This window comes from Papilio polytes, unplaced genomic scaffold (assembly GCF_000836215.1).
Source record: "Papilio polytes unplaced genomic scaffold, Ppol_1.0 DF822067.1, whole genome shotgun sequence".
Lineage (NCBI taxonomy): Eukaryota > Metazoa > Arthropoda > Insecta > Lepidoptera > Papilionidae > Papilio > Papilio polytes.
The window spans coordinates 1,347,429-1,361,160 of NW_013527137.1; the positions used below are offsets into that span (position 1 = coordinate 1,347,429).

A 13,732-nucleotide genomic window follows, 5' to 3' on the forward strand; every position below is an offset into this window, starting at 1 on the left:
TGAACTTCTAAACTTTTTTTCCTTGTTTGTTCCGAGACAAAAGTGGTCTGTTAATATTAGTTCAAGTTAACTCTACGATTGTTTTCGTCTAATATACCAAGATGTCATTTTGTACTTACCTATTTCTTTAAAAACGTTTTAAAATGCAATAAAGTGGACAGTAGCAGACAAACAGCTCTACGTGAACTTCTGTTAAAAACATTTGAAGAACTAACTATATGACAAGTAACAAATAGTATTGATTCAAAAAAAAGTTAACTAGCTTTCGCCCGTGACTGTCCGCGTAGAATTAAAAAAAAAACGAAAGTGTATAGCCTATGTGGTCTTCCAGACTATCCTCTACATCTATACCAAACATCCATCCATCCAAACCTTCGCATTTATAAAATTAGTATGAAGTATGATAGTATGATTTATCGAGAGAGAGGATCGAAGCGTATCATAGTAGCATGCTTATTGTTACTCTATAAATAAACATTAACAACTAATAACTAAACAAGGTCAAAAACAATCAATTCCAATATCTTGCAGATCAAGTTATCTACACAATTCACTAGTTGACAACCTTGTCTGTGCGAGCACACGGCAAAGCACAAGGCCACAAGTGCATCAGACGCGATATGAAAGCGACTGTTTATTTGATTTTCTGCTTGTAACTAATGCTAGTTTCACACGAGGACGGTGTGGCAGAACAGTAGATAGTGCCAGTAATGCACAGACGTATAATACCAAGAGGGTTTTTTTAATAGACTAGAACAACGTACATGGAGTATATTTTTCTATACCTACCCTACAAATTAAACTCTACAAACTAACTAACTCTATTGTGAGAAGGTAAAGGGGACTAGAATTTGGCATCTGGTACAAAGGAATCACTTCGACTTCCGTAGTACTGCACTGGTCGAGCAGGCCATCGGTGCAAGTTGATCTCTACCACTAAAGTATACTGTTTATCAGTGTGCATTCAAACGAGAACAGTACTCTCTATCATTCGGTCCTCGTGTGAAACCTTCATAAGCCTCGGCCAGCGAACTCTCGAGCACGCGCCTACACCACAGATCATAAACTACCCACTATTATACGATCGGTTAAAAATAAATTCACTCCAATATCGATATTACACAACACGCGCTCTAAATTTTATTTTTCATAAATTTCAATAACGTTTACATAAACGCAAACGTTTTAAAATCCAAATATATTGTGTAATGTTAAATAAATACATCTAGATTTTAACGTGTCCGGTTTTGATCTCGTACGTATTTGTATCAACTAAGTATTATACCGTTATCAACGTTTTTTGCAAATGGCATGAAATAACCTTTAACTTGACTGCTAGATTACATATCTCGAAAATGTTATAACGTTTTAAAGTCATACAAAATCATAAAAAATGGGAACATATTCTACTTAACTTTATTTTCATTACATTCGTTACTAGATTTTCCCGAGACTGTCAATAATTAAAAAAAACTAGTAATGAATACTTTTAGCTCATATTCCTCAGATAATGCATTAGTAGAGTTAGTATATTATTCTTAACTAATTAAAAAAAACTAATCTTTCGTTTTAAAATTAGTAAGGATATAGAAATATGCTACTGCACGACTCTAATTGTTAATGAATTACTGAAAGTCCCTAAAAGTAAATACTTCATACAAAAAATACTTCTAATGGCCAGTTTCCCAACCACTTCTAACCATTCTTTAGTATATTAGTTCGATAACTTCATGAAATGTGTTTCCGAACCACGTAATTTGATATTTACTTCTTTAAAATATAGTTCAAACTAGCACTATTGAATCACTAGGTAATGATAAAATAAATGGCAACTTCAGCAACCCAGCATAAGTGCGTCTAGGAGTTCGAAATCAAAAACAATTTAAAACGTAAACTTTACAGTTTTATGCGTATTACGAAACATAACGACACAAATACATTTTACATCACTATATTACTCGTCCCCCTACAAAGTGCATTGTGCACGACTCGCAGTCAGCATTTTGTCCCCGTTGTTTTTATTATTACCAACGTAACTCCCCTCTCTACATTTTAGAATGAACCGATATTTACTTGCAACAACTAAATATTGTTCAAACTTTACTATTAATTCTACATAACTTTACTTTGCGACTCTTATCTACACGCTACATTTTTCATGTCCTATAAATTGCAAGTACTCATATTAATTACATGTATTTCTTATTAAATTCTTACCATTTATTTTCCTCATGCCAGCCCTAGACCTTCACAGCACCGCCAAAATCCTTATCCCAGACTCGGTAAATAACAAAACACATACACCACCACAAACTTTCATATAATTCACAAATAACACATGTAAACTACAAATCAGTGCATTATATTCCAATAATAAGTTAATATCAAAGTTGTTAACTCAATTTAAAGTTTATAAAGATGAAAACAGTAAATTGTTTATCACGTAGCGATCTACACCCACGCAAACATGTTGCGACGCGCGTCAACGCCGCGTGACTGCAACGTGATCGTGTCACTTTGGCGCCGCCATCAGGGACCGAAGCGTAACTTACTTATAGTTCAGTACTGAGATCAAAGATGGCGCTGTATCGTAAATTTAGAATTCTTGTTTACAAATCATTGAAAATTAAAATAAGGGGAATAAAAATTGGAGCATCTTAAAAAGAAATACATGCAAAGTATGGAATATCCTTAACCGCTTTCTAGTTTAAAATTAACTAAAAGTCCTAACTCTAACTTGAATAATCTTACGAGATTAAGTTGCACATAAACATTGAATAAAGTGATATGTTTACTGTTATAATCTTTATAATTAAAACTTTATTCTACAAAAATAAATCATTGTTTATATAAGCTTACCTTAAATGACCAGCAGTATAAAGTTGTATATCCAAGTTTTTAGGTTATAATGTAAACGCCAAAGCAGCACTTCACTGAAGGGAAAATTATAAACAATACACTTTTGAACTAAACAAGAATTATCTTTTTAGAACGCACAGATAGTTTTAATAAAAAAAAGACCAAAAAGTAAGTCCAAAACAAAATTTAATATATTAGACACTATCAAATGATTTCCTGAAAAAACTTATTGGATTTTCCAAATTCACAAGCATTAAAAACACATTTTACGGTGAAAAGCAACCGATAACACTATCCATCACCCCATTATCTTCACGACTTGAAGTTGGCAGCAAAAGCTCACGTCAAAATATACCGTAAATAACACAGTATGCTTGGGGGCGCACCACCCTTAAGTTACATATGCGCCTAACTTGAATGTGAATGTTCGTTTTTCGATATTGTAATTGAAATTTCAAGAGTTAGAAGCTTTAAATCGATGCCGGCCGGCTTTAACGTGCGTGGACGAACGACTATCGGCGTGTCGTAGCTAAGCTATGGACTTGGCAAGGCGGTTTCGCTGGCGAGGGGGCGGCGGGTCGTATAAACTCGTATTACAATACGTTAAATCGCCTCCAGCCCTCGTCGACTGCAGTCGCAATGAGCGTGTACTCTACTGCGACATCCTCGAGTACTCTCTTAACGTACACACGGCCAATTAACTTCAGCTTAATGACGCTTTTCCATTTCAGAGCGCGGGGACTCTAGGTACTACTGTTATTATCTTTCTGGAACAAAGTACATTCTGAAACGTAGAAATGTTGAATTATTTTGTTTTACTACGACTTTAGTTTATTCAAAGATTAAACTAAAAATTATTAAGTAAATATAGTACAGTAAAGTTATTCAACAAAGACCTAGTAAGCTAGAGAAATGATTTTTTTGACGAAGACGGAGAGCGTCAATTTATCCGGTTCATATCTTTCTGTACATTTCATTACTTCCGCTATGGACGCGACGGGGTTGGTCCGGGGGTGTTCGTGTGAGTTCGGCAGTCTTCGGCTTATTCCGACGGACTAATCGATACTCGTCAGGCATGCTACGCTACCGTGAATAGATGCTACGAGTCTACAACCGTAGCCTACGCTACAACTCCGACTGTATTTAATGGTCGACGAACTTGACACCGCACGTAGAGTTCGCCATAACATCACGGACCTTGTGAAAATCAAAATTAGTTTTTATTTAAATGTAACACTAACATAAAACTGCTTGCTTTATCTCCAAAGTCATTTAACATTAAAATTAGCAAATGGGCCTGAAAGTATACGTTTTTCAACATTTCGTTAGTTGAATGTTCCAGAAACCAAATTTTTGTACTATTTCCGTTCCCGTCTCTCCTCTCGTTTCTCAATATAAGGAATTATCCATTTTCTGTGCGTCCTCTCCGCTGTCGATTATTCGCTCGCTATTTTAGCGAATTCATGTGGCTGCTTGCTCGTCTGACATTTTACTGTAAAAAAAAGTACAAAAAATTCCCAAGACAGCAATTGTTTAATAACTAATTATGAAAACAAGATATATATGGGGATAATAAGCTGATTACAAAAAAATAATTGCTTTCTTACTATCATCATTAAGATCATCTGGTATTTTATTTCATTAGAAAAACCAACACTAATCAGAATTGTACCTGTATCTGCCTGGTATGATTTGCGTGAGCTGCGAGTCATAGTTCTCAGCTCTTCAGCTTCCATAGTTATAGTATTGGCGTTGAGCTGTGAGCTGTTAATTAATTGTTGAAAAGCCACAGCTCAACTGTTCTGTTGAACTGGATCAGAGCTCATGACTTACCTAATTATTTGTGCTGGCAGTATTCTATTTACACTTTAGATGTTTTGTTTGCAACACTTGTCCTTGATTTATGTCAGTTTATGTCACTGTCAAATGTCGAAAATGAATCCTTGACATGTCAGTTTTCTGATCTGTGAGCTGAGCAATCTTCTCATCATTGATTTGTTATAGTTTCTTTAAGATTTATTAATGTTAAATCAATTTTTATTTTGTCTTTGTTATTTTAGTTTTATATCCAGTTGTCTAAGTGCTTAAATGATTTTTAAGATTTGTATCAAAAATTACCTTATAGCATATTTTTGTGTCTGATAGAAGAGCGGCACGATGAATAACCCCGTAATTTTATCGTTAGTATACATTTTAGTTAAATAAAACAAAACGATTGTCACCTTTGTGTTCATTTTAACTCAATATTTACAGTGGTTACGACCTTGTCGCTAAAGGTATAACTAAAAGTCAAGCGACTTTACCTGAATTGGGGTTGAAAGATGTTATTCCTAATGGCTCTTGGTTGGAAGCAAAGCAGATACAGTCCGCAATTGATGCTCGAATGCAACTCATTGCTGCTGAACGAATTGAGAAAAGGTAAATTGAATTTTATTCAGAAGTATTTTCTTGTTTCTTAATTACTATTGTGTAGTGGTGTTCAATAGTAAATGTGTACATATGTTATGTGATGTCTAAGAAGACCTGCACATTAAGTTTTATTGTTTGGAACATGTTAGCAAAATAACTATCATACTAAAAATGTGGTATATTGTGTTCAATAAAATGAAATGGTAATTTATTTGTTTTAGCTGTATATTAAGTCATGCGGAATGGAAAGAAAACTTGATGTTAGCGGAGGTGGTTCAGAAATCTGGTGGTCATTGGCAGTTTATGGGACATAATGTTGGAAAAACATTATATTTATATCCTGAAGAAGCTCTATTTTTAATTGAAATTGTAAGTTTATGTGAATTTGGTATTATTTAATACTAACATTTGCCCGCGACTCCATCCATGTGGAATAAAAAAAATCAAGTGAGTAGCCTGTGTGTTCTTCCAGACTATCCTCTACATGTATGCCAAATTTTATAAAGATCTAATGAGCAGCTTAGGCTACAAACTAACAATCATCCAACCATCCATCTAAACTTTCGCATTTACAATATTAGTAAGATTTCTTGGGTTTTCTAAGTATGTGACTACATTTTAACATTGTTGAGCCATTTTGTTTATAATAATATGTCACTAAAGTTTAAACAGTTTAATAATATTTTTTTTATTAACAATGATCCGGTTTTATGTACAATTTTAATTGATAAAATTTTCTAACAAGAATGTTGAGATTTTTTTTGAATATGTTAACACCTCTAATAACTTTTTAAATATGCTTGAAGCTTGTGTTCGCATTGTTTCAACATGTTCAGACTTAAACTCAATTCTCGTAATTGGTACTCTAACCTCAACATTTAAATTATTTTTTAATCTGTGTTCAATTTGAATTATTTTCAGAATAGTCTACTTCTGAAACATAATGATGTGAAAGTTTCATTACAACAAGCTTATTCTTTGTTACTAAGAGATAAAAATTTATTACTTCAATACAAAGTGTATGGAACTCTCAGTAGATGGGGTTTCAAAGTATTTAGACATACAGATACAAAAGTGACAGATACACAAGTGACAGATACAAAAATGACAGATACAAAAGTGACAGATATAAGTTATTCAGATGCAATTAATGAAATAAATAATAAATCGGAAGGAAGTTACTCACAAGAATTGCCAAAACAACTTGATATGGAAGTCACGGAAAGCAATAATGAGAGCATCATATTAGAAAATAATGAAGAGAAATGTAATTTGAAAAGAAAATCTTCAGTACTTGATTCAGATGGTAAGGATTCATAAAATTAATCTATTAATTCTTTTTTAAGTAAACTAGCTACAGTAGAACCTTGATAACTCAAACCTCTGTAACTTAAAAACCTCTATAACTTCAAAAAATAATATGTTCCTTTCCTATCAGAGTCCAAAACTTCTACAACATAGAAACTTGCTAACTTAAAATATTTTGTGTTTCCCTTGGACTTTAACTTATCGAGGGTCTACTGTATATGCCTGGATTAAATTTTAATTAAATTATTAATTCTTCTTTTAAAATAATTAAATTTTAATTGAAGCATGTAACTTCTAAGGGATTTTCAGTATAAGATTTTTTTTTTAGATTGTGAAACTAATGGAATAGAAGAAACCATAAAATGTAAAAAGCCTAAAAGTAAAAACCAAACAATTACCTATTCATACAAGATAGAAAAACATAAAAACAGACAATTAAGATCATGTAATGTGGACAACTTGCACAAATTATTTGATGAATTACCAAGTTTTTTAAATACCGAACTCGTAACTATAAAAGTACCCGACAAAAGGTTCATTCCAGACAATATTTCCTTCACTAAAACTACATATACACTTAATTTAAGCTCTTTAACAACAAAACAATTGCAGAACCCCTCCCCACAAGTGACACAAACATCTAGTTCGGTAGACGAATCAAATAGAGATAACTTTGGGAGTGTCCAAGGCAATTTTAGATATCAAATTCCTCCATACATGCAATATTACAACACTCCGTACAGACCAAATAACTGTTGGCATTCATATTTAAGAGCTAATTACTACCATTACAATATGTCCTTTCAAAGACCTTTCATGGGAAATTTTCTATTCACACCCAGATTTCAATATTTCCCTAGATTTCAATATTTCCCTAGATTTCAAAATTACCCTAGATTTCAGAATTTCCCTAGATTTCAGAATTTCCCTAGATTTCAGAATTCCCCTAGATTTCAAAACACTAATAGACCACGATATTTCAGTCGACCATACACTAATCGACGACAAAGAAAAAAAGCGCGAGATAATGCCAAGCATTATCATTTTGAAAGTATAATTAAACTAGCTGCTAGAATAAAAAATCTAGTGACGAATGGACAAGTGCATATCCAACCATTAACTATACTAAGCAATCTTATAGAAACGTATAATTCACGGTATGGTTTTAAAATTAAACTCTCCGATGATTACGAAATTGTTCTAGATACAAACATTTTAGATACAATAGAACTGGACGATGAGGGTGAACAGATAAAGAAAAAACCTCGTGTAGATTCAAATTCTGATACATATACAATTAATTTCAACAATATAAAACAATTAGCAGAAAGACTTAAAGTACTCGAAAACGATGACAAATCATCCGCACGGCACAGAAGAGCATTTTCAAATCTAATCAAAACATTTAATAAATCTTACAATGCGGATATTTATGTGACAGATAATTATAAAGTTCTAGATAGAAGATTTATAAGTCTAGAAAGTTCTTCTGACTCTGATTGCATGATAGATGAAAACGCCAACTCTAGTGGTAAAAAAGTACGGAATCCATTTAACATTTTAAAACGTCTATCGGAGAAACGTAATAAATCTTTAGACGCTCCAGGAACAAGTAGTGATACTTTTATAACAGACGCTAACATAGACGATAATCTTGATATACAAAAGAATCTAAGTAAAGAATGGATACCGGACGATAATAATTTTGGAAGACCTGAAATTTCTGGTGCTGATGATTCAAACACAGCTAATTTATTTTACGAATTCATGAAATTTCATCCAGAAAATTACGAAAATTGGCTCGATCTTAAAGGATCTTTCTTTAGTAGTCTAGAAGAGACTGCCGATTTTTTTAGGAAAACAACTGACGAATGCGTACAAAATAGATCTTTGGTAGCACCTGAAGATTGTGTCGATATTGTTTCTGTGTTGAAAAAACTTAGCATAATTAAATCTCATGATATGACTGGTGAAACAAATCTTACGATAGATTTTGATGTGTACAATAGAGATGTACAGAATTTCAAAAAGACCAAACGTCCTGTACCACATTTCAGAGTATCTTGTTTAGAGTAAGTATAAAAATGAAAACATTCGAATCGAGTAAATTAGAGCGTTTCATCGGGGTTCTAGGTTTATCGATTAATCGTCCCAATGGGTTTATTTCCCGTTGGGACAGTTTTTTCTGTAGATTCGGTCGGTCCAAAGGCCAAACACTAAAAATACCCGGTGTAGGATGTCAATTACTATATTTATTAACAAAGTAAACATTCGTATTCATTACAACTTCATTTTTTAGCGAATCAGCAACATTCCCCAGCGGTGAAGAAATTGCAACTCTCCACGCAAAATACAAAGATGACGTGCGAATAGTTTTTGCCATCGTCGGCAACGGCACAATTAACTTTGTGCAAATAAATCCATTCAGTTTACCTAATCACATATCTAGTAATGTAACCTGATTTATATCATTCACTTATATACTAAAATAAAACAACTGTATGTATAATTTGTTTTATTACAATTATATTTAACATTTAAAGCTATGTTAAAAGCGTATGGCACGTGATAAGGATGGCTCTGTGCATTACTAGACTAGATTTAACAAGTAAAATGGAATAAAACCGCTTAACAATCAATTCCTACGAACTATATCGTTTACATACACAACCTTCGTCTATCTATAAATTATTTTGATTTATCTATATCAAACCGTAAAGAGGGTAGATTTAAAAAATAATGCGTTTCAAGTTTAAAACTTGAAGATTGCAGTAATGTCATTCAGGATTTGGAATTACGGTGATTATACTAAAGTCTAAAAGTGTACTGAAAACAACAAGATTTTTCTTGGCTGAATTTGTTTAGATCTACCCTCATAGATTTTCGTATAAATAACTACAGGTCCAAGAACCATACCACAACCGTAGTTTACAATATAGTTACACGTATAAGTAACACTACAATACAAGGAACTAGTCAATGGTATAAAATTACTATAGGAACTTGATTCTTCCTACACTATAAAATGCATAATGTGTCTGGTATTTTCAATATTGTACTTAAAAACAGTGTACACAAAATTAAATAACGAGTAATCCTTTTTAGTCTATAAGCTACAAGACTAACCTATCTAAAAAAAAGTTTTAAATAGCCTTTAGCTGGTATGATTAAATATAAATATTTAAACCACAATTGATGTTTTAATATTTCCGAGTAATCTCGTAAATGTCTTTAATTACAACTTGATATGTTCTACCGCAATCCTATATACGAGTATTAAAGCGCAAAATACAACACTTTGTATATTTATATATACCTACTAACTATTGGAAGCAATACTAAGATATTGATAGAATTATAACAACCATTTCGTAGTATAGCTTAACCGAAAATATAATACAAAAAATTAAAGGACTGTCCCACCAAATTTTAAATTGATAACAACCTAACATGTAAAATACGCGATGGAAATTTGATTTTGTTACTTTATCTGACAGTGTCGTCATTTTTAAGCTATATGAGCCTCTATCTGCCAACGGGACAGGTACTAAAAATCCTATCCTAATGGTACTTTAATTACCTTTATTGGATCACTTTTTTTGCAAATGAGTTAGTTCCATATTCTTCCGCAATATGGCGAGGGTGTAATAGCTCTGGTCAAGTCATGTCAAGGTTATACACATTTAAAAAAATCCGAGGATTGGGGGACTAGTCTACAATTTTCGATGTCCTAATATTAGTTATTCAATTAGTAGAAATTATGAGTTAAAATGTAAACACTAGTGGGCTTTTTGTTTTTTTACGACTACATGTTAAAATAGAAAACATAACTTGTTTATCTTTACTCTACAAAAAATCTTTCTAATTTTCACGTTTAACATATTGTTTGCTATAAAAATAATATAAGTTAGGGAAAAATAGGATTGATTAAAATAAGTGTCACAAAATATCTTCAGTCATATTCATTGGATACCCAAATAAAATTTTACATTTTTTAACAAAAAAAAAACCTGTTTATCCGATGCATTTTATTATTTTGTACTATTTCATTTTAAGAACTAAAATTAGTTATCTATTTTATCGTACGGCGGAATAGGAACCCCCATAAATAGTATAATTTGACCATTGTTAAGCGTGAAAAAACAAAACATGAATGTACTATTTGAAGCAGTATACATTTACTATATTTTTTATGCCAGATTATTACACTCATTGTTTTTTTTTTAATAGAAAGTAATAAATCTCAAGGCCATCCAAAATTAATACCAGATAACTCATAAAATCTCTCATTAAAAGGTCTATAATATTCCCTCAATCTCTCGATTACCACAGGATCTATGTACGGATGGTTGCGACCTTTCGTCTTACCGAGGCAATGCGGCGTCGACTTTCCTTCCGACTTTAGGAGGCAAGGAAACCCTTTCGTTGAGTTAAAGTAGAAGTGTTTATCGGTTATTAATCTCTTCAAACCAAGGAAATCCTGGAATAGAGAAATTTATATTGTTTATTGTTTTATTAAAATAATAAATCAGGCAATACTCTTGAACTATAAAGCATCATTATTTCTACTTATAAATCTTAAAAAGTAGCAAAGATCGTAGATTGTTTTCTTAATATTCTACAAAAGACATTGCTTTCATCGTCTTTGGTTAAGTCTAGACTATGATTAAGATCCATGCCTTTCTCTTAATGATCCCACAATTTAAGAACAAGCATTTTTGACTTACAACCGCTCGTTACAAGACGGTTAAGTCGCTTGTCTTATTAAAACATATTTACATACTTCTACAATGTTCGTGAGACACGGGTTCCTTACCATGGGCAGTATGACCCTTAAAAGCATTTTTGCACTAGCGCATAACTTTAGTCAGACCGTGAAAATGACACATACAACTGTACTTAAAAACCCAATCATGGTAAGAAATCTGTGTCTTACGAACATTAACTGTGTAAAAACCATGAAAGTTTAAGGAGTTCATACTTGTACTCTAGCCATTTCAGCTGCGGGATCCGCGACCAGTCTCTCCCCACTGATAAGCAGCAGTCTGGAGCGAGGGAAGCGCCGGAGCCAGCGGCGCAGCGGGCGCGCGTACACGCCCAGCCGCACCGGCGGCCACGTCGCGTCTACCACGGACCACGCCCCGCCCCAGCCCACGGTACTGTTCACTAGCGCTAAATCCTCGAACCGCGGCAAACTGGGCCTTTTACTGTGAGTAGCGGGAACAATGAAAAAAAGTAATCGGTTATCATATAGCACTATGGCAGTTCATTAGAAGTCGCAACATATAGTGTGTTATTTGAAAAAAATATGGATTTTCCCACTGGTCATAGAATATCCTATTATCATAAAAAGAATTGGACCTCGAGAACCTCAATATTTGAATGAAACGTATAACTTATGGCATGACTGTAGTAAAGTAGCAAATTATTTGTTGTTGTATTTTTACCGTGTTAGAAATGTATGTAAGCACTTACTGTGATGGCAAGATGAGAGCTTTTTGTATTTCACTGATCGAACCAACCTATTCTGAATAAGGAATATCCTCACCTAGCAGATTGTGTATAATCGCTTATAGCTCTGGTTACTGGGTCTCGTACAACCGCAAGAAGTCTCATTGCGGGGTTCATGGAATACACCCTGCGAGGCGCCGACCGCGTCACCCAGTAAGATGGCGTCTTCTCCATCGTTATCTGACCTTCTATAGTTGCTGGCATCTTCTCTCTACAAAAGACCGCATTTTTTACTACTCATTTTTCACTACTTAATCGTAATTTATAATTGAATTAAGACACTTTAACTAAGTTTATTTTATTGCTAACTAGCTGATGAAATTTTAAAATTTAGCCCATGTTGCCCAACGATAACGTAGCTTTCTAATAGTGAAAGAATATATGAAATCGGCCCAGTAATATTTGAGTTTCAATACATACATAAATACAAGTTTTTCCGCTTTATAATGTTGTCAAAGTTTTATTTTCCGATAACCATAGTCGTAAATAAGTACATATGTATACATAAGCGTTTCTGCCTACTGTTTTCCGTCATAAAATAAATCGTAGCATAAACTCGAGTACTGAGTTCGAGTGGGCCGTGTCAACTTGACCGATTTTTCCCTAATGAGAACAAATGACAAAAGTATTAACATCCTCCCTATTTTAATGAGTATTATTTATACTCATAAGACTGTTACAATAGATATCTAGTATATGAGATGTAGTTGAGTGGTGAAAAATAACTCACGGTAATCTTAGAGAATAGTATGTTTTATTTGAATATTCTTACCGATACCATTCGAAACCCTTGTGATAGAACTTATCAAAAAAGTGGACTTCCGATCCGGCTGCACGCACGTCAGGATGCAACCTAAAAAAAAATTAAAAAGTAAGACGATTATAAAGTCAAAAGGTCATGAAAAACGATGAACCCAACCACCACCTTGTCCCGCGTAGTTCAAATGAGTTAGGCGAGCGAATTGGCAAAACACTGCCATAGCGTGGACGCTGCATAGTCAAAAGATATTAAAACAGTCTTCCACTTAAAAATCTGTAAATAAACTTTGAGTTACCTTAAAAATTCAAGCAGAGCGCGTGTTCCACACTTCTTTACTCCGATAATCAAGGCATCTGGCAGTCTTTTAGTGGGCACCAAATTTTTATTTTTCAGTCTCCTGTATTTACTTCCAAGGCTATCATCTGTTTTGTACCCGAGAAGGGAAACAAATCGCATCGTCGCACTTTTGTAACTTGATATGTGATGTGCGTTAAAAAATGTTTTTAAATTGAACTGAAAGCGAAAAAATCATTTCGAATAAGTAAATACCAAGCATTTTACACTTTTCCTTTTTTAAAATACACGCAGAGTGAATTAAATGAATTTTAAAAAGTAGTAATACTAACTCACCTTTTTTTCGTCAACTAAGCAAGTATTTAATAGATAAATTAAATATAATAAAAACAGGAATGTAAAATATATAAAAACACTTCTTTTCGAGAAAGCCGGAATACATTTCATTGCTTTTTTTGATAAACATTTGTGCAATATTATAAATATTTTTACTCAAATATTTTTTCACGATAACTATCATTTAATAAATATTAACTACTTATAACAGAAGATAACCACACGCAAAAATTTACGTTAAACATTATATTTTGC

General features: G+C 33.2%; 3 protein-coding genes across 5 annotated transcripts in view; 1 reads left to right on the forward strand and 2 right to left on the reverse strand.

Annotated features, from left to right (window-relative positions):
* LOC106107133 (caskin-2) overlaps window positions 1–2,486 on the reverse strand; it is a 223,473-nt gene extending 220,987 nt beyond the window's left edge. For both annotated transcript variants that reach the window (XM_013287844.1, XM_013287843.1), the window contains exon 1: window positions 2,218–2,486. In XM_013287844.1, the coding sequence (XP_013143298.1) occupies window positions 2,218–2,233 (16 nt within the window). In that variant the 5' untranslated portion in view covers window positions 2,234–2,486. The remainder of the gene's footprint in view (window positions 1–2,217) is intronic.
* A 2,317-nt stretch (window positions 2,487–4,803) lies between these two features.
* Window positions 4,804–9,082, forward strand: LOC106107376. 2 transcript variants are annotated; one of them, XM_013288214.1, is made up of 7 exons: window positions 4,804–5,039; window positions 5,113–5,277; window positions 5,490–5,637; window positions 6,190–6,574; window positions 6,905–7,109; window positions 7,560–8,648; window positions 8,876–9,082. In XM_013288214.1, exons 1-7 carry the CDS (start codon window positions 5,017–5,019, stop codon window positions 9,036–9,038), a joined length of 2,178 nt encoding a protein of 725 aa, XP_013143668.1. In that variant the 5' UTR covers window positions 4,804–5,016; the 3' UTR covers window positions 9,039–9,082. The 2 variants fall into 2 exon arrangements, with proteins under 2 accessions (XP_013143668.1, XP_013143667.1); XM_013288213.1 differs by having other exon boundaries at window positions 4,805–5,039; window positions 6,905–8,648.
* Window positions 9,083–10,610: 1,528 nt separating this feature from the next.
* Window positions 10,611–13,588, reverse strand: LOC106106987 (heparan sulfate glucosamine 3-O-sulfotransferase 3A1). The gene is made up of 6 exons (XM_013287652.1): window positions 13,478–13,588; window positions 13,143–13,360; window positions 12,860–12,940; window positions 12,125–12,298; window positions 11,558–11,783; window positions 10,611–11,056 (listed from the first exon to the last, which is right to left on the reverse strand). The coding sequence occupies exons 1-6, from the start codon at window positions 13,586–13,588 to the stop codon at window positions 10,820–10,822; spliced, it is 1,047 nt and encodes a 348-aa protein (XP_013143106.1). The 3' UTR covers window positions 10,611–10,819.
* Between the last annotated feature and the right edge of the window lie 144 nt (window positions 13,589–13,732).